This window comes from Hypomesus nipponensis, chromosome 14 (genome assembly GCF_054491055.1).
Source record: "Hypomesus nipponensis isolate SF chromosome 14, ASM5449105v1, whole genome shotgun sequence".
NCBI lineage: Eukaryota > Metazoa > Chordata > Actinopteri > Osmeriformes > Osmeridae > Hypomesus > Hypomesus nipponensis.
Window position 1 is genome coordinate 17,767,899 of NC_140374.1, and position 27,801 is coordinate 17,795,699.

Genomic DNA, 27,801 nt, shown 5'->3' on the forward strand with positions numbered 1-27,801 from the left:
TCACCATCCACAGAGGTGAGCTTGAAACTCACAACCACACGTGAAGTACATCAAGTGAGCCCATTAGGTGTCATTAATGGATAATTGATGCCCCGCCTTTCAGATATGGGCTTGGTGACCATTGCCAACAGAATGGACCGTGACATAGCCCCTCTGAGAAACAACCCAACTATATCTGTCACAGTGACTGCCACCTACCGGCCCCCTGGCCCCCCTGTCTCTAACTCCATCACCCTGACCGTCACTGTCAAAGACATCAACGACAACCCTCCTGTCTGCTTCCCAGATGCCAATAGGTTCGTTTGAGACCAAAGTTCCAACGAAACCACCAAGCTGCATCATCATGCCTACTTGCTGCCCTACTACACATTTGTGTTGGCTCGCCAGTGTTTGTTTGAGTCGTGGTAAGAAAGTACATTTAAGAATGTGAAAGAAAGCCTTCGATGCCTGTGAAACAGTGCAATCTCAGGTATTTGGAGTGATCATAACAATTGTATTCTGCGTGTCTGTTTTGTTGTTCTTACCTGCGTGTGCGACTGTGTCCAGGGTGGAGCTACCAGAGTCAGAGAAGGTGGGGGCCCTCATCACCAGCGTGACCTGTACTGATAATGATGTGGAGCCTGCCTTCACTCAGTTCCAGTTCTCAGGTCTCTCTTGCCTGGGCTGCAACCTGCGCTTTGCTCTGGATCCGCCTGATTCCAACCGTGTTGTGGTAAGATACTGACATCTGAATGTGTTCAAATGGACAATCACTAGCTTACTATGTATTGTATAATTCAACATAATTAATTCCCTGCACAGCTTACCGAAAACCTTGACTTTGAGGATCCCAGTAACCTTTTTGTTGGTAATGAATACAGCCTGTCAGTTGATGCTGTTGATAAGAATGACACCACCCTCAAAGGTAGTAGCCCCCCTCATCCCACCCACAGGTCCATACAGTAACAGGAGGTTTCTAGCAGTTTTGCTCTGAGTTCATTTTGACTTTGAATCCCCCCCATGGCTCTTGCAGGTAATGCGTTTGTGTATGTAACAGTGACGCCTGTTAACGAGTTTCCACCTGTGTTCACCTCAACATCATATCACTACAATGTCTCTGAACTTCTCAACAGTAAGCAATGCACAAAGACAACAGACATTTCCCACTGATCATTACATGTTCAAGCTGTTAACTCAAGCAACATAACAGTTTTATGGTTATTGTTGTGCCGTCAGGTGGGACAGTAATCGGAGCAGTCACGGCTACAGACAAAGACCTCCCACCCACTGCAATCAGTTACTCCATCGTCTCTGGAGGTGGCAGCGCTGGTCTGTCCAAAGTCTTCTACTTGGACCCCAAGCTGGGACGCATTATTCTGTTTACCCGACCAGACTACGAGACCCCAACCACGATCCACACTCTTCTTATCCGAGCCGTGGATGGAGACCCCATCAGACCCCTCACTGCTACCGTCACGGTATGCAGATGACATAGCAGTTAAATGACTTCACGTACACAAGTAATACAGAGCGCATTGTCCAATCCCCCCCCCCTCCCCCGGAAATATTCTAAGGCTCCTGGCTACTCTACCGGCAAAATGAAAATGATTTGATCTCTTGCTCAACCAACCGTATCCAGAAGTCGGTGACACCAGCGTTACATGTGGGTGTCATGATGGAATCATTAAATAACTACTTTCTACTTGGGGTAATCTCCGCAAACCGCACCAGAGGCGGCATGAAAAATAGAAAATGCTGTTTAGACACCTGCGTGACCACAGAGCAGTGGCATGGTCGTACCCTAAGCGTTTGAGTATGTGTGACTCTCTTTCTTAGGTCACCATCAACATCATAGAGGCCAATGATGAGCCTCCCTTGTGTAGCCCCAATAAGACCAACCTGGTTGTTCCGAAAGACCTTAGGGTCGGCACCAATATCCAGGGTTTCATCCTGTCCTGCACAGACAAAGACTCTCCACCCACCTCCTTCATCTACTCCATCTCAGGTCACCTGACGACATAATCTAAATGATACTCAGTAGACTTACCATGAACATGGGAATGCACAAAGTTCATTCAATGAAGTTATGAGAGAATCACTGCATTGCTATATTCTCCTTGAACGTTTCTCATGTTCCCCAGGGGCCAGCAACCTGAACAATCACTTTGTCTTCTCCCATGCATCGGGCACCAATGTCACACGGCTTCTCTTGAGGGAGCGCTTTGACTTTGAGAGTGGCCTGGATCAGGTGTGGCAGTACAGCCTGACTGTGCTGGTCTCTGATGGGAACCTGAGGGATCGGGGGCCCACCCAGACTGGCACCATCATCATCAACATCGCTGTGGTGGACCCTGATCTCACCACCATCATCACCACAACCCCTGTATGTACTGGTTTTTAGACCTTCAATAATCATAAAAAATGTGTTTGATCATTCAAATTAATTCACCTTGTAATTCCTTTAAACGATACACTGGTACAATGCAAAGACCAGGGTTGTGTGCCGTGCACCCCCCTTATAGCCTCGCGTCACATACATCCGTGTTACTGAGAACTCGTTCAGCATGCAGGACTGGTATGTGTGGTTTGTCATCGCCCTGGGTGCCATGCTCCTGCTGGGGCTCCTAGCGTGTCTGCTGTACCATCTGGGGAAGTGGCTCTCCACCAAGGAGTGCACCTGCTGCCGACGCCTCCCAGTGGAGCACAAGGAAGTCCTGTGAGTATGACATACCGTCCGTGTCACCAGTAGAGGATTTCTGAAAGATTCACAGACATTTGGTCAGTGTAAGAAGAGGTCTCCTCATTAAGTAGTGACTCAATTTTTTCTGTGTTTGTGAGATACAGCATACCAAAGACAGGTAAGAGGGGTATTATTTTGTGTACGCAACACACCAGATAATCATCAAATTACTTCAACCTGTGGAAAAACCTGTCTAATGCATGGCTGTATATTTGACAGCACCTCCCAAAAAAGTAATCCTAGAGGTGAGTTTACAGCTTAGCTGACGGTAAAATATCTATATAGTTGTTTTGATACAATCGTCATAACATGCTCTTTTTTAGGAGGTGACCAAGTTCAACACTGTGTTTGATGGAGAGGAAGTCGACCCCGGTAAAAGTTTATTTCCTTTTTTTTTTTCCTTGTTTATAAAAGCAAAGCTTGACTTCGATTCGCTCCGTGTGGGCTTTGGTTTCAGTCACAAAGCGGGTGTATGAATACAACAGCAAGTCAGGAGCCAGACGCTGGAAGGACAGTGACGTTGTGGTCGAGTCTCGACCACAAGCCGAAAGCAGCACCTTGGTCATCTCGGAGATGCCCACCAGTTACCAGGACCACTCAGGCCCCGGCCAATCACCTTTTGGGAGGGCTGACACTGACTTATTGCAGAGCAGGAGTGAGGCTGAGGGAAGGGAGTCTGAGGAGCTTAGACACATCCCCAGAGGAGCCCAGTTGCTAAACATGAGATCAGAACAGTCCGCTTCATCATCTGCCCAGTCAGCCAGAGGTGTGGCCATTGAAGTCCATAATATTTCTGAGGTCTAATACTGATCTTCCATTCCTACATTCACAAAAAATTACATGTGTGCCACTGAAAAAAATCCAACACTTCAATGATATCAATAATTTAATGCATGAATGAACAGTGAACTGTTTGCAGTGAAAAATATTTGTATTTATATGTTGTCTTGTTTCGCTAGTGTTAAAGAAACTGTTGGGATTCCACAAATGGGAAACCTGGGTAGAGAATATCAAATCAAAATGTATTTGTATAGCCCTTTTCACAAGCAATGTCACAGAGGGCTTCACAAACACCCATAGAACTGCCCCTCGACCAACCTAAACCCTCAAGGAAGACAAGGAAAAACTCCCAGAAAAACTCACTAAAGGAGAAAAAATTGAAGAAAACTTGAGAGGAGCAACTCAGTGAGGGATCCCCTGCTCCAGAGATGGTTAGTGAACGTCATCAACGTAATGATGATTACATGGGAACAGTTTGTGTATCTTGTGGCTTGATTTATCAGCTTTATCTTTATAGAATGTGTGTGACTTGGTAACGGTATGGCTTATCTAGATTCCACTAAACTGGTGTTGAGTGTTGCTCAGAGTAACGCTGCTATCACTCCTGAGAGGTTGAGAATGTGTCAATCTCAATTAATGATTCATAAAAAAAACTCTATCAAAGACAATATTTGCCCCTCGCATATCTTTTATGCTCCTTTGCTACTGTATTTGCCATATTTATATACTGCAAAAAGAAACAGCAACTCTCTTGAATTCATTATTATTGTTTATTACAGGTATTTCCTCTCCTGTAGGTGTAACGCTTTTGATTGAAAACGTAAAAAAACGGGTACATGGAAAATGTTATTTTTACAATTTTGTTTTTATTAAAAGGTGCCAATAACAATATTATGGAAACACTAAATTTACAAATCAGCATAAGGTTATATAATAGATACAAAATGAACCAACAGAAACTTAATCAACAAGAAATTGAGAATATGAAAAGAAAATGCTCTACACAGAGCAAAGCCCAAAGAAAATGAGACCTTACCCAAGTAAGCGTGTTGTAAATGCTTTTAATCTAATCATGGCAGATTAACTATCACACATTTGAAAATAATTACTACAAATGCTTGCTTTTTTGATTCTAAGAGCTTTCAATCATCTTATTATGTCAAGTCGGGATTTAGGTCCTTTTGAATCTTCTCCAGTCTCGGTTCTAAAAGGAGGTAGGTGTTCAGAGCTCTCTGAGTTGTGTAGTTTAAGTGACTGTCTCAGTTATCCAGACTTATCCAGCTCACTGTCCTTAAGCTTAGCATTGTATCGCACCTCATCAAAAGTGTACGTCTTTAATATTAAGCCATTTTGAAAAACTGTGTGGAGCAGGTCCTGGGAAAAGTAAAATATATGTTATATGATAACTGTAATGAGGTAAATATTTATCATACACAACATGGCCATATGAAAGTCTTTAATAATTTTTCTATTAAATAGAATGCACCTTATGGCTTGGTAAAAAAAAAAAAAATTGTAATTAGGTAACAGAGTACTTACAGCACCATACTCCTCCAAGTCCCCCTTCCCCTCTTCCAAGGTTATAAAGTCTCCCTCCTGTGTTTTGTGCAGTGACAAACGACCTTTCTTTGACCTTTTATTAGGGTCTGCCACTGGATCCTTGAAAACGTTCACCTGTATCAAAACAATACAACAATATAATGTATACATTGCTACCAGTCTACTTATAGAAGCTCAAACACCTGGATGACTGATGGACTTACTCCAAGGCCGTTGGTCACGACATAGCTGCATTTGAAGCAGCAGTTGAGCTTGTCTCTGGTCAACTTCTGGAGCAGGGCACCACCTGACCCAAAGCCAATGTTCTCAATGCTCCATCTATGCTGTTTCATCCCTTCCACTATCTGAATGACAAGCAAATAAGAATGAGTTCATTCTGCTCTTTCCACACTGGCATAATGCAGTGCCAAAGAGCTTAGACGTGAAGTAAGGGGGTAGACTGAGTACCTCCTGAAGAGTGTGGATGTCAACCCCGTCCCCCTGGATCACTCGGATGTAAGGGGGCAACACCTTGTACCCTCTGCTGTTCTCTGTAAAATTAAACCTTTTTCCCAAAATCTCTAAAATCTTGGAACAAACAAGAAGACCATGGTGCATGTTTAAGGAATGCAAAGAGGGGAATTGTGGCAACTGGAACTGACTGCAGCATTTAATTTGAGAGACTAGCTAGCGAGATAAAGTTGTGTTTGTGAGCTGGGTCCAGTTGCCTGAGTCAGAGGAATTAAGGCAGAGGTGGACTAAAGGAGCATAACATTTGACACGGCTATGACCATATAATGCTATGCAGAGTAGGTGGTACTCCGAAGACCAACTGTCAATACTTTGTGTGTTACAACAACAAAAAATACCTTGAGCACTGTTTCTAAGGGGTCTCCTGAATCTGGTCGGATGATTAGCGGTGCATCAGCACTGCGAGTCTCAATGAGGGCCCTCAGCTCCTTCCCCCAGATATTGTCACAGGCATTGTAGATGTCATAACTGTCACTGACAATAGACACAGGCACCGAGGGGAACTGTCGCACTATGTGCTCAAAGGCCTCTCTCTCGTGATCCTTCCCCCAGGCAGTGATGGTGCTGGGAATACAAGAGGACACTGCTTTAAGGACATTAAAGAACAGTGTAATACCAACCACAAATCAAAAGAGGGCGCAAGAGGATCTGTGTGTGTGCCACTGTACTTATGTCATTTGATTAAATTAATTACTTGAAAGTATCTGTGCTACCTGTGTCTCTGTACTACCTGTGCTCTGCTGCTGGCACAGAGAATCCCGACACAGGATCCTTGGAGCCATAATACTTCTTAATGACACAGATGCCGGTTATAGTGTCAGTGCCTTTGAAGTTGACCAAATGTGCAGATGCTCCAATGCCAGCACTCTGAAATAAAACAAAATAAATGCAGTCTGAGGCTACCCATGCTCAAACATGAAATAGTCCTGGAATTATCTCCCTTTTTACATTTGATTTTAATAAGAAACATGGCTCTAAGTGAACAAAATAAAATTGGAAATATTTGGTTTAATTTTTAATTACTTACAAGAAAAATGTCACATAATCAAAATACTGTGTGACAGTTTTTGTCAATTGCTACTATTTAGTTTTATGTACAGCATACTAAAGGCATCACCTCTTGAGAAGAGACCCCCCTGTAGCCAAAGTCATGCAGTTTATACTCCAGGCCCTTGAGGCTTCCTGATGTCTGCAGCAGGTACTTGGCCAGGATCTTCTTCTGCTCTCTGGAGTTTGTAGCCACTGTGATTGGGTACCATATCTGTACCAGGATCGTCTGGGAAGGAGATAATGAGAAGAGATGTGTTGATGATAATACCATAGTACAATGTCATACCTCTTCTAGAAAATATAGTGGGTAGTTAATGGTATGTGTACATAGCTTTGTAGGTAGAGTGTGAGGCCAAGGAGGTGAGGGATTTCATTTAAAACAGGAAGTAGATCGGGCAGCCGCATAAAGATGACTTAGAAAACATAGAGCAGACTGTGTTTTATTGCTCTGACCTCCACCCAGTTGGTGAGCCAGTAGCACTGTGGGTCTGTGCTCTCCACTGTGAAGAGGACGTTCCCCCGAGGAATCACGCTCCCCTCTGGCACAGCCTTGATCTCGATGGGGAGGTGGCCATCATACTTCTGAAATTGCCACACAAACACAACGATCATCCGAGTCACTTGAGAAGACATTCTCTTTCTCTAAATCCATTTAAATCCCAACACAAAGCCACAGACAACTACTATCCTAAATGCCTCTTACCTCCAAAATGTATTTCCAGCCTTGCTCATTGAACACATCGTCCTGAAAGTGTTCCTGGTACACTTCCTTTGCCTCTCTGATCTTCTCTAGTGTCACTACCTTCCCTGAGAATACAGTAGAGGTTAATGTTTCACAACATTTCGGGAGGAAAGTAAATGCATGAGTGGGAAGTAGGACTACTGAAAGAAAAAAAACTAGTGCAGTACAGCATTAAGCTTGAGCTGATTTGCAGATATTCCAACAGAAGTTTGTAACGTCTGAATGTGTTGTGGTTTGTGTCATGAAAATCTATTGTATAATAAAGCTAAGTGTATGATTCTGACTCTCTTGGTCAACAAGACCCTGCATACATCATGTTACCTTTGAGATATCTTCGGAGAATATACTGAAGTCCGTAGAACACAGTTTTGTCATATCTCTCTATCGGGCTCTTGGTGGAATCTGTTTTCTTTGCTCGGCACTCAAAGTAGGAGTACACTTTGCTAGTGTTGGGTGGATATTGCTTATAATGTGAGACCTGAAATGTAACATAAATGCAAATACAGTTAATCACATTGTAATACAACCACAATGTAAGCTATAGTTATATAATATAAACGATAACAGACTCCCCCTGGAATTAATAGCCACACAGTCATCGAGGGGTTTTGGCAAGGCATCACCAGTGCATGGCCCAGAGCTACTCTGTGACTTGACCTTTGTATCACTGGCGGTACCCTTCTCCTTACCTCACTTTACCCCAAAGGAATGTGTTCTCTAAATGTCAGTCTACACCAGCCGCTCCCTGTTCTATTGCTATAAAAGGCTGGGCACTGATGCAATTTAATTGACACAGTCCCAGTCTGATTAGAGGAGATTAGAAGAAAACAAAAGAGAAACGGATTGAAACACTGACTGTTCTCTTTGGAGAGGAGGGTCTGGGTTTTTAATTCCTGGAATGGGTATATAGACCCTGGTCTTGCAGGTGAACAATCATTCACAGACGTTAATGTCCAAGTCAGTTTGTCCTAAATCACAGAAAAGCTCATTTGTTGGCAGGTTATAAGCCACAATATGGTACTGTAAAACATATTCTAATACATAAATGGGGTTTTGAGTATTGTTGCAGACTGATTATGAAGCTGACCTTCAAATAAAACATGTGGAATAGTCTACCATAATTAAATAGTTACACTTTCACTTTTGATATCTAGACCTCAATCAACCATGGATTTAGCAAGAAACGAATCCAGTTGATGTGCTTTACTAACTTTAAGCTAGTGTACTATGGTTGACTAGACACGCCACTGGCCCCTAGTTCAATCCTGTGCACTCACCTTGTACGAGTCTGTGGCCAGGAGTAAGTTGAAGTCTGTGTGCTCCATGTTCAACGCGCGTGACTAAAATTGCAGCTGTCACTTTGTACAAATATGCGCTGAGGGGCGGGAACAAGAAGCGTATGCAGGATTGGATGTGGATTTTTTAGGAATTAATAAGAAAGGAAAAAAAAAACAGTTGTCAGACATTGTTTTCCTGTCTTACGTTCCCGTGCCATGAGGAATCTCACCCACAACGACGGACTTGATGGCAACATTTTCTAACACCCTAGCCAAACATTTTGTTTTGTTTGGAAAGTTTCCCCGTGTTCCTCTATAACAGCAGAGGGCAGTGTAAACGTAAACTACAAAAACAAATTCAAAAAACTGTATTTTCACAATTAACACGCTAAAATCCTTTACAGGCAGAACTGAAAAATTGAAAGGCTTTATTGTCATTTTATAGCTGCGTAAAACGAAATTAGGAGCGCTATACCCCATTAGCAAAGATGTAAATAGCCAGATGCGCTAGTTAAATAGCCTGGACAATCGATTAGTCACGACCGCTGAATTACAAGTAGGCAACCATACAGATCGTTTTAGGGTGAAAACGTTCCATCAGGAAATGTTGGCTAAATTGAAGATATTGGGTAAGTTACCAACTCTTGCATATTGCTCATGCATTCCCTCTTATCAACCCTAACCCTTGGTAACATTCCTACATAGGCTATTAGAAGTGTCAAACATAACATGTGAATAGAGGTGTACTTGTGGTATGTGTTTGGCCTATCTGAGTCTGACTTAGACTTCTGTATTTCTTTGAGTTATGAGTCCTCTGCCCCACGCCTGAGCCGAAGCACACATTTTCAAGAAGATGTAAGATATTAAAATGTATGATATAGGGCCTATATGTCGCATGAGGAGGGCTTATACTTGACACAGAAGCACAGCAGATGAAGCACCGAAGGGATGATGCTACTCAGTTCAGATGGATTTATCAGTTCGCCTTTACATTTTTGGCCTTCGTTCACATATCCTTGACTTTCAGAAAGCCTACTAGGACCTTCGTTTTCGGTTGCAAGAGGAACATGTATTTTTAAAGAACAAACACAATGCAGTCCCTTAAGAATCCCTCGTAAGTGAGTCTTATTTCCTCCAGCAAGCTACAGCCGTTCTAGTAGTTTCCTCCCTATAAAGGACAGGAAGTGTGTCAGATAAGAAATGTATTTTGAATGGGAATTGTGATAGGCTATATAGTACTGCAACAGTAAAGTTAATTGCAAAGTCTTGTCTCATATCTTATTAGGGATAATACTAATACTACCCTACTACTAGGCATATAGGCTATTACTATACTGTAGTAGCCTATTATACTATTAACAATATGCCCTTAAACACATTTAGCCCAATATTAGGCTATATAGAGCATAAGTAACTCGCCTTTGACTGCATATCAAAAGTTCGCCGTTTCAAACTTCTAGATGAATCACTTTGAAAAAAAGAGACTGATAAATGGAGGCTTATTATTTGTATAGTAATATTTATATAATGTAAAATAAATACACACCTAATTACTAAGACATTGGTCAGGCGAAAGTAAAATATATGCGTCTTCTGATACACAGAGGACACATCTCACACTGTTTGCTTGATTCACATTACATGAGTCAAAGCTTGATGCCACTGCAGTTTTTTGCCATCGCTGCGGCTCGCATACGCAATCCCTGGGTGGGTGGTTGCCATGGATTCCTGGGTCACATGCGTGGGTTTCCTGTAGCCAGCAGCAAAAGATGCTAGGACCAGAAATTCAGAGCCATTTTCATTCAACATTTTGAAAGGATTTCATCTGGATTGAATGGAGACCAAGAATCGGATTATTACAACGACTGATTTTTTTTTTGTTCATGTACAAGTACAATCGATGTAAATAGCCGTTGTCCATTTCGCAGCAAACCATTTTGTACTTATTTCTCGTAGATTTACAACAGGAATGAGTATAGAAATTCCTGCAGGACTGACGGAGCTATTGCAAAGCTTTACCGTAGAAGTGTTGAGGAATCAGCCTACAGATTTGCTCGAGTTTGCTGTGCATTATTTTTCCGATTTGAAGGACAGTGAAACTAGTGGGGCCGCGTTTGGCAATGACCAAAATTCGGCCACAAGACCTGGGAAAGCGGTCAACTTCATCGAAGAAACCATGCAATATGATTCAGAAAATGGAGAAGAGGAGGACGACGACGAAGAATTCGTAGGTAATACAATATAATGGGACTGTAAGATACGACATTGTGGATAAGAGGACATTCAAATGCAACTTTTCTATTGTGGTTAGAAAAACCCCGTAAGCCACTCAGACAGCGATGCATAGGGTGAATTGCTCGCCACATTTTAACAATGATGCCTATCGAGGTAATAATGTTCCATATATGGTCATGGAGGCTGATTGATGTCAATGAACATGCTGCACAGCTGTGTAGCCCTTGATCGGAGCAGACAGCTTATCGTGAGAATGACATCGTTGCACAATACTTGTCACCGTCATAGTTGGAGAGGATGTGCTTATCACACCATTCTCTGCAGGCCTACAGTTGATATTGTTGATGGCACAAGTCTGTTGACTACTAAATGGCTAATATTTAGGGGACATGTTGTGTACAAGTGTATCCTATATGAAAGAAAATATGGGTAAAAAACTAACAGTGTGCTCTAGGCCCTGGAGTAAACACCTAATGTGCAGTTTCAAAATGGTTTCGAATGGTTTCAGTTCAGTTAACATTCTAAATCAATTAAGGTCAGTATATTTTGCAGACATTTGGTTAATGCTTTTGATGGCAACATATTTATTTGCCCGTGATGTATGGCACACAAATTTTTCTCAAAAACATGTGGCACAGTATTCATGAAAGGGGGGTCAGATGGCTCAGCGGTTAGGGAATCGGGCTATTAATCAGAAAGTTGACGGTTCGATTTCCACCTGTGCAAATTGATGTTGTGTCCTTGGGCAAGGCACTTCACCTTACTTGCCTCGGGGGAATGTCCCTGTATTTACTGTAAGTTTCTCTGGATAAGAGTGTCTGATAAATGACTAAATTACTAAATGTAAGGCTATGGTCATCCAGTCAAGTTCTGTGGAATGGTCAATACATTTGAGGACAGGTTCATCCAATCTTCATGTTGTGCCTTGGTAGTCTTTGGCATTTAGTCATGAGGCATAATCACATCACCAACCCTGTGCTTTCCAACGTCATTCTGCCCTCTTGAGAGCTTGGTATGGCTAGAGCAGCTTGGTAATAAGGTATTCATGCAAGAGACCTCCCACCTTATGTATTTTTCATGGGTGGCTGTTGTTTTTTTTATAGCCAAGTGCTTCACTTAGAGAAGCAAATTTACTACACAGGACTCGGCCACAATGCTTATTGAAATGAAATTGAATTTGAGCCAAGTTTGCATCCCTGGTAGAGTTAAATGGAGGGGGGAAGTGGGGCAGTCAGGGGTTTGTCAAAGTAACTTGCCCAGTCCGGGTTAGCTTTGGTCCAAGCTAAACATGACACATTTCTCTTATCGGTTTCATTCATTATTGATTTAGCAGGAATTCTTAAAAGAAATGGTTAAATGGTTCCCTTTATGTTTGACTATATTACAGCCCCAGTGATCAACAGATTCATCAGAAGAGCCTCAGGTAAGTTTACCTCCCATGATTTTGGTTTACTTAACAGAAACCCACAGAAACGTTAGGGTCAATGCTCCGTAACATCCCAAGTAAACCTGTAAACTAACATTGCATTGGATACGTGCAGCAAGAAATGTGACAACATTTTACTTGGAAACCGACATTATTATCCTGTATTTCTGCTGGCCTGTTAGGTCTGCTGATATTGGTGTGCTGCTGGTCAGGGGTCAGGGACAGCAGCTTTGTGGTACGTGCTTGTAGTGAGACCAATGCCAGCAATCATGATTTAGTTCTCTCAGTTCCCAGAACACAGAACCATTTCAATAATTCAATTAACCTTATCTGGAATGTTCAATCCACCATCTTCTCTTTTATTGTTTATTTCAGAGATACTTGGCTGCTTCTGAGGGTATTGTAGAATAGAGTAGTAAATATGTTTTTTTTTTATCAAGTGTGTATTTTTATTTGATGTAACTTATGAGGTTTAGGTATAGAATTGTGGATAACAATGCCTGGATAATTCCACTCAGTGGGCACATGTCACATTAATCCTTTTCTCGCACTTCCTTTGACTTCCTTTGGCTTTGACACATTCTTCACTCAAAAAGGCCTTAGCAGATTTGGCCCTGAACAGAGCACCTTAAGAAAAAACTGTTTCATTTCTCCCTCCCAATGCTTATAATAAAGATAAATTACCGTCATCTTTATCTTCCTTTATGATTTGAAACAGCTTACTTTCCCCAAGGTCTACGTCAGTGAATGACGTGGGACAGGCTGAAACTAGGTGCAGAACACTGTTGGTGAACATCACATAGCCTAATCTCTTGTGTGGGACGGGGCATTGATCCAGATAGCACAGCAGTGTTGGCACTGAAGCTTTAACTGTCCGCATGTTGGGTCATTAAATGGCTAAAGCTAGTGGATAGAGGGAAGTCATACCAATACCAAGTGTACACTCTCTCTATAGTGCAGAGAGGGCAGTCTTGCTTTTCCAGTCTCTTGGACTGTGCATTTTGAAAGCCTTAGAATTATGTCATGTATTATGTACTTGTCTGTAAAACACAGTAGGTATTATATAGCTCATTAAAACATATTAGAAATGACAACAATGGAAGATTTTTGACCCAAGTTTTTTACATCCACTCAATCGCAATGTTGAAATCTTGTCTTGTCTGGTTGGCTGTGAAGTCTCTCGTGATATGTTTACAAAAGTAAAGCTTAGGACTTAGGACTACATCATTTTTTTCCACTACATATCTTAGTGATGTAATATTTCCTTACAGGAAAGAGAGAACCAATATTTGTGCAAGCGACATCCGGACAAAATCATATTCAATCCAAGCACTTATGAGAACCGTGCTATTTTATTGAATATTGCCCTTGAAACCACCAGTATCAGACAGCTGCTTATATGACTTGGATTATGTATTTTCGTAGTCCTCTCTCTTGGACCATTTCCCAGATATCGTCTTTGTTTACAAAGTCTGACAGCTTTTGTCTAACGGGATTTTACATTTCTGGTCAGCTCATTGTCTTGCAGTGAATGTGCGGTTTATATTTCTCGTCTCACACACAGTATGTGCAGAGGCCTTCAACCCCGATGAAGAAGACGACGACGAAAAAGAGCCATGGGTGAGCAGTTTCTCCTACTATCGGGTTGCCGCAAATAAAGAACACTTCTCAGACTTGACAAAAGGGGAATTTCTGTGTTTGTTTACAGCATGTGATAGAAACATACCTTTTGCAGGCCTTGTGTATCTCACGGTTGCATGAGTAACATGCATGGGCCTATTGTTTCTGTTGGGTTTACAGGTCACCCATCCTAAAACGGATGAACAGAGGCAGAGGCTACAGGAGGCGTGTAGGGACATCATTCTGTTCAAGAACTTGGACACGGTAAATGGACTGTTCCAAAACCAGAGTCAGGGGGGACTCTTAGTCCACTGTTGTGGTTGCGTGGACTCTCCCAGCCCCTAATTTACACATTAAGGAGAACAGTACATAGCCTGGGGTCGACTGCTTTTTTGCCATGGCTCAGTGCACTTTCTGGCTGCCTAGACAATATTTTTTGTTGTTGTTGCCTCAATGACATCTATATAAAGCAGTGCAATGTGTTTTCCTTATTATAAGATTGTATCTTGTATTGTGCCTAAGCACAATAAAAAGGCTTTTATTCATGTTGTTAATCATAAATCTAAATGTGTATCATTTGATTTAATAATTCCATAGGAACAAATGTCTCAAGTGCTAGATGCCATGTTTGAGAAGGTATTTGAAATGGAAGAGCACGTCATTGATCAAGACGATGATGGCGACAACTTCTACGTCATTGAAAGGTAAATTCCTACACATTCTATGCTAATCATTTGTGTCTCAGCATTTGCCTTAAAGGTGAATTACAATCATGCTACTGTAATCACGCTGCTGTACTAAGCAGTGGTCAGTGATGATGCAATTCACCATTCCATGTATATCCTCTTTTTCTCCTTTTTTCCTTGCATGACATTTCTTGCAGAGGTACACTGGATATCTTCATGAGAGCTGATGGTGTTGAAAAAAACGTTGGATCTTATGACAATAAGGGCAGCTTTGGGGAGCTGGCCCTGATGTACAACACCCCTAGGGCAGCTACCATCATTACCACGTCACCAGGAGCACTTTGGTGTCTGGTTAGTACTGTAACTCCTCATGTTGGACAAAGTTTCCCTCTATATGCCACTGGCAGTTATAAAACGATTGGCAAGTTGTGTGTCCTGGCTGCAGATATTTGGAAGTGGCCAATATTGGTGAAAAAAATATAAAACTCTGATTAGGCCAAGCACCATAGCGACAGATAAATGGGTAATATTAGAGGTAACATAATCAGATGGTTCAATATAACAAAGGAAAGTCATTTTTGTCATGCTGGTTTTTAAAGTTTTCGTCGTGTTGGAAGTTGACAAGTTACCTGTTACCATGCTGAATGTAATATTACTTGTTTCAGGACCGTCTGACATTTAGGAGGATCATTGTGAAGAACAATGCCAAAAAGAGAAGGCTGTATGAGGCCTTCATTGAGACATTACCACTGCTAACTTCATTAGAGGTGACAATCCCTAAATTGTTTTTTTCTGTAGATAGTCTTCATCCTCTGTAGACGTCTCTTTTTGTAGATGCCTTTTAAAACATCACAAATCTGACTTGCAACTGTTCTTTCATCCCCAGCTCTCTGAGAGAATGAAGGTAGTCGATGTGTTGTCCTCTAAAGTTTACTGCGATGGAGAACAGATTATTGCTCAGGTTGATTTTCTTTCATACCTTCTACAGTTTCTACAGGTACAATGCACCGGATTCTCAAGATTATTAACTGTTTTTTGTTGCAGGGTGATCTAGCAAATTGTTTCTACATTGTTGAGTCTGGCCAAGTTAGAATCACAATGAAGAGAAGCAGGGTAAGTGGACATTAGATTAAAATCTATTCCAAATAAAAATTGTACTGTTGGATAAAAGGACTGCATTTGTTGTTGTTTGTTTTATTGCCAGACGAAAAAAGACCAAGAGGATGAAGAGGTGGATATAGCCACATGCTCCAGAGGGCAGTATTTTGGCGAGTTGGCACTTGTCACAAATAAACCCAGAGCCGCGTCAGCCTATGCTGTTGGAAGCGTGAAGTGTTTAGGTACTTTTGTGACTGTTATTACTACTGTATATGTGAACAGGCATCAGCACCCAAATTATAATGAAGATTTATCTGTTTTAAAGGTTACAAAAGCCCATGCTGTTAACATTTGTGTAACTAACCTCTTCTTGTATTGACCAGTTATGGACATTCAAGCCTTTGAGAGATTGCTGGGACCATGCATGGACATCATGAAGAGAAACATTGCCAATTACGAAGAGCAGCTGGTTACTCTCTTTGGGACTAGCACTGACATTGAGGATCAAAATGCATGAGAATGAGAAAAGAAATAACCAGCAATGAACTTTACTGAGCTGAAGAATGGTGGTATTGGGGGATGAAAAATTCTACTAATTATTATTTTTCATTACTATCTTTTTATTATTAATTTTCCTAACCAAAATGGGAAATTCTTTATCTTACCATTAAGGGAAACATTTTCAAATATAGATACAAATAGTATATTGTCTAAGTTTACAAACAATGGTAAAGTATTTGTTGTGGACAATTAGATTGAAGTTTATTCTAAAACATAGATACTCTTATATTTTTTTTGTCACAACACAAATTCTTTACATCATATAAGTTTTATTTTTATTGTCTTTCAGCATCACTTGTTTGCATACCACTTCTGTGACAGCATATAGTAAATCCTCCCATGATATTCTTAATGACAATGTCATATAGGACAAAAATCTCTGTGCCAAAGGTGATCAAGTATAGATGACAGCCAACTATTTGCTCTATTATTTAATAATTACATTTTAATAATTACATTTTCCTATTGTCACACTTTGAGACTGAAGATTTCTGTGTGATCAGGTTTTGTACAACAACAGCTGTCTTGTTAACTTTTTTCATCAGAGAATGTACATTTACTGTTTGGGGAAATATGTCTATATACAGTAGGCTACATGTAATTTAATGAACTGTTATTCATTGTTTACCATGTGTAATATGACAATAATGCCACAATTTTGCATAAAACATTACAAACGTGGCTGGTCGTTTTGTAAAGGTTGACTGTCAGCTTACCAAAAGTATTGGATATTATGACTTGATGAACCTAATCATCAATGCAGGAGACTGCACTTCAAAATCAACTGCAGAAAAGGACACTAAAAGGACACTACATTTTGTTTTGAATTTCTGTTGTTTAATTTAGAATTGAAATGCTTGTGCCAATTAACAAAGTATGATGTTTTAGCCATCACTTCCTGCAAGGACAGTATGTTGTGTTGTCTATCTCTAAATTCTACAACTTCACTTAAAAAATATTGCAGTATGTTACGACTGCGTACTCCATAGCAGCCTCTAGTGGCTACATATCTGTTGTATTTTCACTGTGTAGTTTTTTCTTTGTCTATCATTTATACAAAGTTGTTACTTACTTATTTGCACTTCCCACTTTTGTGTTTGAATTATAGTCGGAAACTCCCGGTCTGATTTGGCAGTGTTGTCATTTATACTGTCAAAGACTAAATTAATGTAGCCTTCAATGTGTCACAATACAATAAAGACCCTTTTTCTATTATGTCTGTTTTATGTTACCCAAATGTATTTCGTGCCTAGATTTTCTTTATTTTTTACCTGGGTAGGCCTGTTCTTGGAAACAATCACTAGCCTATCTTAATTATAACAAAGTAATCTTTTATAAATATCATTTTCTACCAGATGTTACTAGGAAGTAACGGGTGGGCATTTAACCAATGAACATTTGATCAACAAATCAAACTCAGCCCTTTGCCGTCTCATGAACAATATCCTCCTCTAGGATTTCAGCGTTGTTGGACGGACGTTATTATTCACCAATAGATGGCCGTAATGATGAACATTCATCTCCACCCCTCGAGTGGATGCCAGAGAGTAACTTGATGGCGACATGTTTGGTAAGTGGGAAGTTTGCTTACGGATTGAAATAGACAAAAGGTTTAAATCTCGTAAGTAAGCATTGTGCATTTATTCATTTAGCATAGTATGCTTTGACAAATGGTGGTGTTGTCATTTAGTCATTCTTTTACGAATGACAAATTATTCAAGACGCATTTTTTCATTGTGGCGTTTGTTGTTTTGGTTGTAACATAAGCTAGCTAGCCAGGGAAGCTAAGGACATGCTACATAACTATTTTTTGTAGTTGCGATCAACACCTTGGTCTAGACATCATATCAGGCAGGCAAAGAAATTAGACTTAAAAACAAAAATGACGAACATGGTAAGAAACATTTAGGTGTCATTCATTGGGCCATATGGATTCAAAGGGCGAGTGTGCGTCGTGTCTGAACTTGTTGACATTCTTTTGTTTACACGGTTACAGTACGGTTAGCTAACTAAGCTAGTCGACCCACTTTCGCAAGCGCAAGCATTTGAGTCTTTTTAGTTTGTTTTTCGTAATCAAATGGAATTTAAGTGGGCATGCATCTGTCTGTCAACTGGAATATGCATAAAATATATAGGCCTATTTATATGATAGAATGCCCTTTATTTCAAGCTCACGATGAAAATGCAAATATCTTCATTATTTTGTTTAACACTCGTCTTAAGAAATTTCAGGAGCAATTTGCGCCATAGGTCCCCGACTTATCATATTTCTTATCCCACCATTGATTGTTTAACAAAAACAACAGTGAGCAATGGTCATTCTTTAACAACAGGATTGCGTAACATAGCTTGTGGCACATCACTTTGTCTTTTATTTCCTCCAATGATCAAAAATTACGTCCATCCATGCATGGATTTTTACAGATGTTTGTATCATTGTACTTTGTTATTAATCACTTTTTTGTTACGCAGTTATGAATGAATGAGCAGCGAGACGCATGCGCGATGTCCTCAAAGTTTGTAAACAGGCCTACATTCATAGGTCACATGACTAGCCCTGTCGCTGAGATACGTTTAAAGACCAATGGTTGCGCCTCATCAAAATACTCATAAAGCAGACTTTATGTCAACCATCTTATAAAATGATATATGTAGCCTATCCATCGACAATAAGCAATGCAAATATAAGCCTTACTAGTTGTCTAATTTTCTATCCCTTTGTGATCATAGTGAGGTAGCTGACATGGCGTATGGTATAGGACATTAAGACCGATCTGCCGTCTGTGAAGTAAAGGAACCATAGCTATACCTGCAAGAATGGACGATTCCTTTGATCAATTGAAGTGCAACCAAAACCACCCACAGCCCTCTATTGAAGGTCCAATGGAGTATGGTAAACTTCGAACTTGCTGCTTTGATATGCAAACTACAATGAACAAAAATTTAAATGCAACATGTAAATTAAACTAACGATTTGTCAAAAGCCTTGGATTTGGGCCTCACATTAATTTCAATTGACTGATTTTTGAAATGAGCTGTTAACAGTATATCAGTATAGCACTATATTCTACTATTTTCTACTTACTGGCTTATGCAGCTGCAGATACTGTAACTGTAGAACCAAATATAACTGACTGAAATGGTTTAATGTCTCTGTGAAGCTGAATATATATAAAACATCAATGTAACGCTGTAGTACTAATTTAGTTAAAGTGTTCGTAGGCAAATGAAAATGAATGTAGGTGCTTGTTACCTTGAGAAAAAAAACAACCATTCTTTTTTGATCTCTTATTCTTATTGTTCAGATGACCTGCCAGAACTGCAGGAGGTGGAGGAGGACCAGGTGTCTCCGGTGCTGTTTCAGGTCGGGGCCAGTCTGTCACACCAGGACCTCACCAGCTCCCCTCACACAAACTGGCTTGCTGAGCTAGCCAACATCGCCACCAGCCCCCAGAGCCCCCTGCTGAAGGACAGCCCCCACAAGAGGTCTGCCCTTATCCCCCCACAGACAGACACACTCACAAACACACGTATACACATGCGCTCAATCCCAAGACTAACAAAAGGTTTAATAGATAACAATATTTCTCCCGCCCGTCTCCGGTTAGATCATCTCCCGTCCGCATCATTGCCACCAGTAATAGTTTACATTCCTATGCCCGGCCCCCACTGGCGAGTAGTGCACCCAACCCCTCCAGGGGCCATCTCAGGGAGCGCAGCAGGCGTGTCAGGGTACGACTTTGAACTTGTATTTGTGTCTTATCAAATTCTGATCCTGTTATCATCCGCTAACTACATGATTATGTTGTGCGTGTGTTTGTCTGTTATTTCCGTGGTTAAACTCCAAAACCAGGCCAGCAGCGAGTCAGAGTCTGGGATTTTCTCGATGTCTTCGTTTTCAGATGATGAGGACATGGGGTGGTCTCATTCCTGGCCTTCAACAGCCTGGCATTGTTTCTTGAAGGGTATGGACACACACAGACATTATTTGCTTTCCTTAGAATTTACCCACCTTGCACAAATCCAATATTGTGGCCTTGAGGCACGTTCTCTAATCTGGAATGTTCTGGGGGGGGGAAAAGAAGCACAGAAGAATGAGAAAAAGTGGACATGTAAATAGGACTGTATTAGTCCACTGAGGCTGTAGTCAACAAACTTTGTTCATTTCAGAGAAGCTGGCTAATCAATGGTTTGATAGGGAAATATCCCCATCTGCTGTCTTAACAACAATATAGCTTCTCTATAGAGCTGCTTTAACTTTACCGTCACTCAGGTCTTTGTGTACTTTCTCACATTCATTTCTGCTAGTAGTTTACTGTCAAAGTCTTTGTCTTCATTTGATGAATGGCCATGTTTTTGTTGCAGGTACGCGCCTGCGCTTCCACAGGGGCCCCAACGTGGAGTGGCAGGAAGCTGAAGACCTTGTCGATTCTGAGGATGAGTCCGATGATGAAAGGATGATGCCATCCTACTCCCACAAGGTACATTCACAGGAGATCCTTCTTCCCCCCCATAACAAACTCTACAATATTTGACTTTTCCCCCCAGAATGTAATAAAGCACAACGGACATCTAAGGTGTCCCTGGCTTCAACATAACTGGAAATCCAGTCAAACAAAGCCATTTGACAGCAGCTGCTCTTTGATGGCATTGGAGCTCAACCACTTCCTGTCTCTGGAGAGTTTTAGGGTGTGATGCAATTGGCTGGGTTTGTCTGTGACACCTGTGTCTTTGGATGTTGATTTGCAGAGCTACGGCTGTGAAGGTCTGAAGTTAGTGGCCCATGAAGAAACTGTGTTTTTTGGCCAGGCGGTTCTCAAACTGACCTTTGACCCTGGTTCACCAGAAGAGGGGCTTTTAACAGCTGAGTGCCGACTGGGTCATCCTTTTTTTGTGAAAAACAAAGGTAAACAAATCTTTAGACAAAACAAATAGAAAATGGAACTGAAACTCGAAACCATGCATGCAGGCATCTCTAAACCGTGCATGCAAAAACATTTTTCAGATACCATGGTATTTATGCCACTATTGACCATCTCCTGTGCCTGAATCTTTTCTTTCCTGATTAATCCAGGTTTGTTTATAGTCCTTCGCTTTTTTCTGTGTGTTTCAGGGTGGTCCTCGTTTTATCCAAGCCTTACCGTGGTGCATTATGGGATCCCCTGCTACGAGATGCAGGTGGGCGACCTGTGTCTACCTCCGGGTCACCGTGACGCCATCAACTGTGACGACTCTGTTGTCTTTGATACCTTTAGGAGGTAAAGCGAACAACGGTCTGAGGAAATTGTACTCATTCAAGTGTGATGATTTGAATCATGATTTGAATCATCACACTTGGGGTGTCAGGTGGATGAACGGTGAGGGAATCGGGCTGGTAGTCTGAAGGTTGCCAATTCGATTCCCGGCCGAGTCAAATTACGTTGTGTCCTTGGGCAAGGCACTTCACCCTACTTGCCTCGGAGGAATGGCCCTGTACTTAAGTGTAAGTCGCTCTGGATAAGAGCGTCTGCTAAATGACTAAATGTAAATGAATCCATATCGTCTCTCTCTCTCTCTCTTCCTTGTCGTCTGAGCAGTTATGACTTCACCCCGTTGGACTCGTCAGCTGTGTATGTCCTCAGCAGCATGGCCCGCCAGCGCCGGGCCTCCCAGTCCAGTGGGGGTGCTGCCAGTCCAGACTGTGACAAACTAGGGCAGGACCTCGAGGTCCCTGGCTCCTCCAACTCCTCCAGCAGCAAATCAAACAGGAGCCTTTCCTCAGGGACAACTGGTGGGGCCACACCCGTAAAATGCAAGCGGCCAATGAATGCCTTCATGCTCTTTGCCAAGAAGTATAGAGTGGAATACACCCAGATGTACCCTGGGAAGGATAATAGGTGTGTAGTCCTCCTTGGTCACTGATTATTATGATGTGATTTGTTATGTTGACTGTATCTGAATGGACTAGACAATGAACCCAAAAAGTTCAGAGGAACAAACAGGATCTAAACGCTGTTGAATTCAGTCCCTGGGTTCTGGCACACCCATACAAAGGGACTAAAGGGAAACATGCTACCTAGTGTCACCCAGCACTACACCCCCCGCCCACTTTGCACGAACTCAGACACAATTCCAACACGGGCTGAGCTACAGGCTTGTGTTGTACTGTAGCTATCTTCTGGTTGACTGACAACTAACCCTGCTCCTCAGAGCCATCAGCGTGATCCTGGGGGACAAGTGGAAGAAGATGAAGAATGAGGAGAGGAGGATGTACACCATGGAGGCCAAGGCTCTGGCCGAGGAGCAGAAACGGCTGAACCCAGACTGCTGGAAACGCAAGAGAACCAACTCAGTAAGAGAGCGACTACCATTGTCAAAGCCATTGACCGGTCGAAAGTCCTCCAGTGATAATCGCTTATTTTTGCCTCTGGTGTGTCTTGTTCCTAGAGGATGTAGCACAAGTGGTCAGGTGAAGCTGTATATATTCTACATTCTTACTTTTAGGCAGGTTTTGACCATATGTTTCTGTGTGTGTGTGTGTCTAGGGCTCCCAGCAGACCTAGAGGGTGTTGGATGGTGTGGAGAGGTGAACTGGGCAGAGACAGAGGTCTATCACTCAGCTTTTCCTGCAAAACCCCCACAAGACTCAACTGTGATGCTGAACACACTCGCTTTTATTCATTAGAAGTGTTATAGAAACAAGCAACTATGAAATGCATTAAGAAAGCATGTAATCTAGTGACTAATCGTGCTTATATTTTCTTATCTTTTTAAAGACAGAGATGCCTTATTCCTCTGAAGTAAGTAATTGCTCAACTCTTTTCAGGTAATTTCATATTTCTAAGCTTGAAACGTGAGACCCTGTGGTGCTATTTGAAGAGTGGAAGGAGCTGTATAGAAAATGTCTTGTTTTACCTGTAAAAAGTGAAATGCACAATAACCTTATCTCAGCATTTCGTATTGATAATGTACAGCTCCATATATTGCACAGATTTGTAACCCTTTCATACATTTCATACATTCGTACTATGTAGATGATAAGCAAGCATATGAACTTGGGGCAATACGTTTTTGAGACACTGCCCTGCAGAGGCCATAGACCCGGAGTGGAGGAGACACTCATTTTACCCAGCACTTCAGAGCCACGCCATTTACTGTAATTTTTGTTTTGCACTTTATATACATAGTGTATGTAATCTTATATACAACCAATACGTGTATACTAGTGGGAACTTTGTGTGTAATATAATGACATATATCCTTATGAGATATATTGAGTTTGACACCTACAAACTGAATAGGTCATGTTTTGCTTGGAGGTTGACATTGACACAGGTTACATTTTTAAAGCTTTCTTGATACATGTACAGGTACACATACGCCCACCAATTTCTTGCACATAATATCCTTGTATTCTATTATAAATAAAACTTAAAAGCTAAGGCAATTCTTCTTCTTTGCGTTTTGTAATTTCATGGTTAAAATCGTATTTCTGGATGAAGGAGTTCGGAGGTATACAATCTAATTAAATTCACTATTGATCCTAATGAAAATTATAGTGCTTATACTCCGTGTCCATAATAACAGCGAGTAAAACAAAAAAGGTAACAGAATATCTACAGAGCACTCATTAAAAAATATTGGAATAATAGCGATCTCTGTGCAGATATATTTTCTCAGCTTCTGCCACCATTGAGTCACTTTGGCCGCTATAACCAAGCTGACGTTCTACACCAATGTGTCCAGTCAGGTGACATCGCTGTACTTCACACTGCCTCCCAAACATTCATCTTCCGATGTTGAATGATTTCAGTCGTTGAAGGGAAAATAACTTTCTATGTCCCTAATCCTTTCCAGTGGATGGCGCCAGTGTACAGTGACCGGATTTTTGTCCAGCATTAAATCCTAGTAATTGTAGGTTTAAACAATCTCTCTCCCCCTTCCCTCAATGAAGACCTGCTGCATGGTTCCACCTCCGTTTCCACCATCATCATCGGTATCTCAAAAAAAAAAGTTTATAACAGTTTTTAATGACCAGCCTGTCTATCTGTGTTCAATATTTCAGAAAGGGACATTAAGTTATGTCAGTGCTGACTGTAGTTAGGACGATGCTCAGAACTGTAAAGATTTTGATCAGATGTGTAAAGTATTTTATGCCCTTCATGGAAGGTGATCTCCATGTCTATAATTAGCCACTCGACAGCGTGCATTTCCTTTTATCGGTTAACTGACACCACATCCCCCAAATCACATGGGTATTTTATGCGTATTACGTTGCATTTCTCTTATGAGGATAGCTCACCCTACTCTTTATTAATTAGGGTCTTCAGTGTTTGACTCATGACTGCAGACTGGACCGAAAGACTTGAGTGAACTGCACAAAACCTACGTTGCCTTGGAACCGCAGACGCCGCTTGAGGGGTAACAACCTAACACAGATATTGAGGGACAGTGCCTGAAGCCAATGATTGCGCGACGTAAGATAACAGACGTCAAATCAGAATTGTCAGTGGGAGGAGCTCTTGAAATCCTAAGGACTGGTGGTCACAGAATACACGAAAGATGCCCAAAGATAACATACCGTCACTGGGAAGCTTGCTAACTATCTACATATAATTGCGATAGTTTGCTGTTTTTCTTCAACAATTCTATTCGATATTTTATTTGTTTTGTTTATTCCAGTTAAGAACATGAAAGTTTTTAGACATCAGGATACAAAGAACGTGTGGATCCCTTCTGGTAAGTCCCTGAATCTCCCAGCTCGCTCACTGATTGGGACGCTACATTGGGATAACGGGGCACTGAATTTCCTGGCTTTATCCCATTCAACTCATGGAACGAGCAATATATTTGAGCTATTCTCTTACAAACTAGACAATGAGATATCAAAATTAGTTTATGTGGTTTTGGCAAGCTTATAACGTTTATTTCTGACTAGATATGTCATAAGACATGATAAATATACATAACGATCTTGCTAGCTAACGAGACGGTGTAGGACAAGGCAGCCTCATAACGAGGCAGCAAAGAGAATTCTCCCGCACCAGAATGGTCTAAAAAACTTGTCCTGTGTTATGTTTCCTGTAGTTTTTTCACAACATGTATTGGTTTTTATAGTATTTCTGCAATGTCCGGGCCTTCATGGTGTATTAATGATTCGTTTCTTTCATGTGAGACTAACTACTAGTTGTCCAGCATAAAATAATCCCGGACTTGCATTACCCTTTCTCTCATTGCCCCTAGTACTCTGTGGCCTGTCAAAGATAATAAAGGAATGGAGAATGGAGAGCCATCTTATTGCTGACACTACAAGGCTCAACCTTGCAAGATGAGAACAAAAGAACTAGTGCTAAATAAACTTTACTATTATTCCCTGTGAAGGCAGATTTCCTGCTTGCTGTGTTCTATGGTGTGGTCATTAGATTGGGTGGGCAAATAGGTTTTTAAAATTGTCGGATTGTTTGTTTCTGTTTGTGTGTGTAGAAGAGGAACAGAAATAGTGATAAAGTGGGATATTTTCTGACATTGTTCTTTTTTTCCCTTACAGCTTGAGCAGCCCTATTACAACCACCTGGCTGGGGCAGAGGGAGATCCAATGAATTGACGGACACCAACAACCCTGATTTCACATTTCCTTTTTACCAATCAGCAATCAGTGTGACTCATCTCTTCCGACGTGGATACAATGCCCTGACTCCCTAGCAATGGAGACCTTCATCTTGTCTAAAGGTTGGGTGGTGACGCCCCAAACCTGGAGTAACAGCAGGTGTCTGGTTCTAGAGCTGACAGTGCTGGTTACATTGATCAGTGCTGGCACATCTTTTGCAGCAGGTAAGTGGATATCTCACCTCTTAAACACAACATGATCTATCAGTTTGTACCCTGCTGACGTAAATACCACGGATCGCTATAAACTAGGCTGTTGAGTCATACCATATGATGAGTTACTAGAGTCAACTCTAACTTGGCTAGCCTTACTATTAAGTACCCTAACTAAGTATTACCATGTAGTAGGGACAACAGACATGACATAGTAAAACATTTAGTAACTTAAATAGGTAACATGTGGGTTTTTAACAGGTGTGGAATGTGATGGAATTCATGGTGAAATATGAGATAAGTGATGCAGTGATTTGTATGTATGAATTAGTAGTTACTGAATATTGTTATAAGTTGCTATAAGTTAGAGAAGACAAATGGATCAATTCTGCTTAATAGTAGAGAGAGAAGACTGGTAGGACAAGGCATTGTCTGATCTTACCCGACTCTTTCAGCGTCTGTCTCATAACAAGCTATCCAGAGATAGAGCACAGTCTCGCCGTAAACGCTCCGTTGTCATGTCACCACTCAGCTATAGTGCCATGAGCTGACGAGCAATAACATGCAGTCGTTTTTGGAGTGGCTTTAAACTTTAAAAGTATAGTTAAAAAAAAACGTTTTACAGTTGTTTACTTTAGATATCACCATGAGGTATGGTTGTTTATTTATTTTTTTGTCTTTCTTTCCTCTGTGTGACATACTTGGAGAGAGTTATACAAAAAATTGCCACATTGGTTCTGATGCTCCATGAAAATTGGTTCATGTATGGCACACTTCATAAGATTTTTATTTGGGTCACACTCACTGAAATAACTGTTTTCTATTTTGTCCCATTTCTGAGGAGTCCAAGGCTACACTCAGTATGAAGCACATAGTCATCTCCAGCAGGCATGGGCCAGACTAGAGCTTAGTGTCATTGCTGGTTGGCTGGTTGGAAACTGAGAAAGGCAGGCAGACTTTACACACAACAGTTCTCTGATGATAAACATTCTGGAAGATATAGGCCAACTCATTCCTACAGAGCAAGGATGTGAGTCGATACCGGAGGCTTGTGTGTGTTTGTGGTGGCGGTTACTGCCTGCCTGTCCTTGTTAGGGTGTGAGCAGCATAATGAGGACACTGCAGTGGACACAGAGGACCTGTTTGACTCCTGACTTCCTAATAAAGAGGCGTATTCATGGTCCACGTTGGGACATTTCAGTCTCTCAGTAGGGTCTTGAGTCGAACCAGTGTCAGGACAGATCAAGCTAAAAATCATACACGTAAGCACTGTTTGTCAATTTTGTTTTGTTCAATAAATTACATCCAAAACTATTTTCATCTTAACAGTGTTTTAAGGACAATAGAACAAGCTACTTCATAATAGTACTAGATAGCATTTGGAATGTGATGCCAGTACAATAGTTTATTAACAAACTAGTGAGTTCATCTGATTAGTGAGTCTGTTGTCTCTCTCCAGAGGTGTTGTGACATGCCTATAAAGAGACTGTAGCTTTGGTATCAGTTCCATCAAGCCTGTCTTAGCTTTGAAGCGTTTGTTTATGTGCAGAAGCAGCTGACAGTAAGGCTGTTGAAAGTTCAGGGTAGCCATTAGCCTGGCATAGCAGGGCCAACACATCTCCCCTGGAGAGATGACCGCAACCAAACCTCTCTTTGCCCTGCCCTCCTCCAAGAAACAACACGGTGAACCTCACTGATGGAAAAACGACGGTATACTACACCCAGCTAGGATACATGTG

The 27,801-nt window shown here is 41.4% G+C and overlaps 5 protein-coding genes across 9 annotated transcripts in view; 4 read left to right on the forward strand and 1 right to left on the reverse strand.

The window, feature by feature from the left end:
- The first annotated feature begins 120 nt into the window (after positions 1-120).
- LOC146258926 (cadherin-related family member 3-like) lies at positions 121-4,167 on the forward strand. The gene is made up of 11 exons (XM_084672573.1): positions 121-296; positions 547-712; positions 802-1,111; positions 1,216-1,457; positions 1,816-1,984; positions 2,121-2,362; positions 2,502-2,695; positions 2,824-2,837; positions 2,939-2,964; positions 3,043-3,091; positions 3,177-4,167. The coding sequence occupies exons 3-11, from the start codon at positions 1,000-1,002 to the stop codon at positions 3,521-3,523; spliced, it is 1,395 nt and encodes a 464-aa protein (XP_084528699.1). The 5' UTR covers positions 121-296; positions 547-712; positions 802-999; the 3' UTR covers positions 3,524-4,167.
- A 377-nt stretch (positions 4,168-4,544) lies between these two features.
- On the reverse strand, positions 4,545-8,802 carry LOC146258927 (nicotinamide phosphoribosyltransferase-like). Its single transcript, XM_084672158.1, has 11 exons — positions 8,639-8,802; positions 7,683-7,839; positions 7,323-7,426; positions 7,073-7,201; positions 6,687-6,845; positions 6,300-6,436; positions 5,908-6,133; positions 5,507-5,626; positions 5,263-5,403; positions 5,039-5,173; positions 4,545-4,873 (listed from the first exon to the last, which is right to left on the reverse strand). Exons 1-11 carry the CDS (start codon positions 8,684-8,686, stop codon positions 4,763-4,765), a joined length of 1,467 nt encoding a protein of 488 aa, XP_084528284.1. The 5' UTR covers positions 8,687-8,802; the 3' UTR covers positions 4,545-4,762.
- Positions 8,803-9,116: 314 nt separating this feature from the next.
- LOC146258928 (cAMP-dependent protein kinase type II-beta regulatory subunit-like) lies at positions 9,117-16,945 on the forward strand. 4 transcript variants are annotated; one of them, XM_084672161.1, is made up of 12 exons: positions 9,117-9,267; positions 10,728-10,869; positions 12,261-12,296; positions 13,864-13,919; positions 14,100-14,183; positions 14,517-14,623; positions 14,803-14,956; positions 15,271-15,372; positions 15,492-15,566; positions 15,650-15,718; positions 15,810-15,945; positions 16,087-16,945. In XM_084672161.1, exons 2-12 carry the CDS (start codon positions 10,815-10,817, stop codon positions 16,218-16,220), a joined length of 1,008 nt encoding a protein of 335 aa, XP_084528287.1. In that variant the 5' UTR covers positions 9,117-9,267; positions 10,728-10,814; the 3' UTR covers positions 16,221-16,945. The 4 variants fall into 4 exon arrangements, with proteins under 4 accessions (XP_084528287.1, XP_084528285.1, XP_084528288.1 ...); XM_084672162.1 differs by lacking the exon at positions 9,117-9,267 and adding an exon at positions 9,546-10,540; XM_084672160.1 differs by lacking the exon at positions 9,117-9,267 and adding an exon at positions 9,546-10,540 and having other exon boundaries at positions 10,733-10,869.
- A 747-nt stretch (positions 16,946-17,692) lies between these two features.
- LOC146258929 (HMG box-containing protein 1-like) lies at positions 17,693-23,690 on the forward strand. 2 transcript variants are annotated; one of them, XM_084671809.1, is made up of 11 exons: positions 17,693-17,834; positions 18,995-19,157; positions 19,570-19,750; positions 19,873-19,996; positions 20,118-20,229; positions 20,630-20,745; positions 21,014-21,170; positions 21,378-21,522; positions 21,841-22,140; positions 22,454-22,595; positions 22,789-23,690. In XM_084671809.1, the coding sequence occupies exons 2-11, from the start codon at positions 19,082-19,084 to the stop codon at positions 22,804-22,806; spliced, it is 1,371 nt and encodes a 456-aa protein (XP_084527935.1). In that variant the 5' UTR covers positions 17,693-17,834; positions 18,995-19,081; the 3' UTR covers positions 22,807-23,690. The 2 variants fall into 2 exon arrangements, with proteins under 2 accessions (XP_084527935.1, XP_084527934.1); XM_084671808.1 differs by having other exon boundaries at positions 17,815-17,885.
- A 1,073-nt stretch (positions 23,691-24,763) lies between these two features.
- The window catches only part of LOC146258930 (UPF0606 protein KIAA1549-like), a 31,058-nt gene continuing 28,020 nt past the window's right edge, over positions 24,764-27,801 (forward strand). Inside the window, 2 exon segments of the mRNA XM_084671807.1 lie at positions 24,764-24,982; positions 25,791-26,074. Coding sequence (XP_084527933.1) covers positions 25,948-26,074 — 127 coding nt within the window. The 5' untranslated portion in view covers positions 24,764-24,982; positions 25,791-25,947.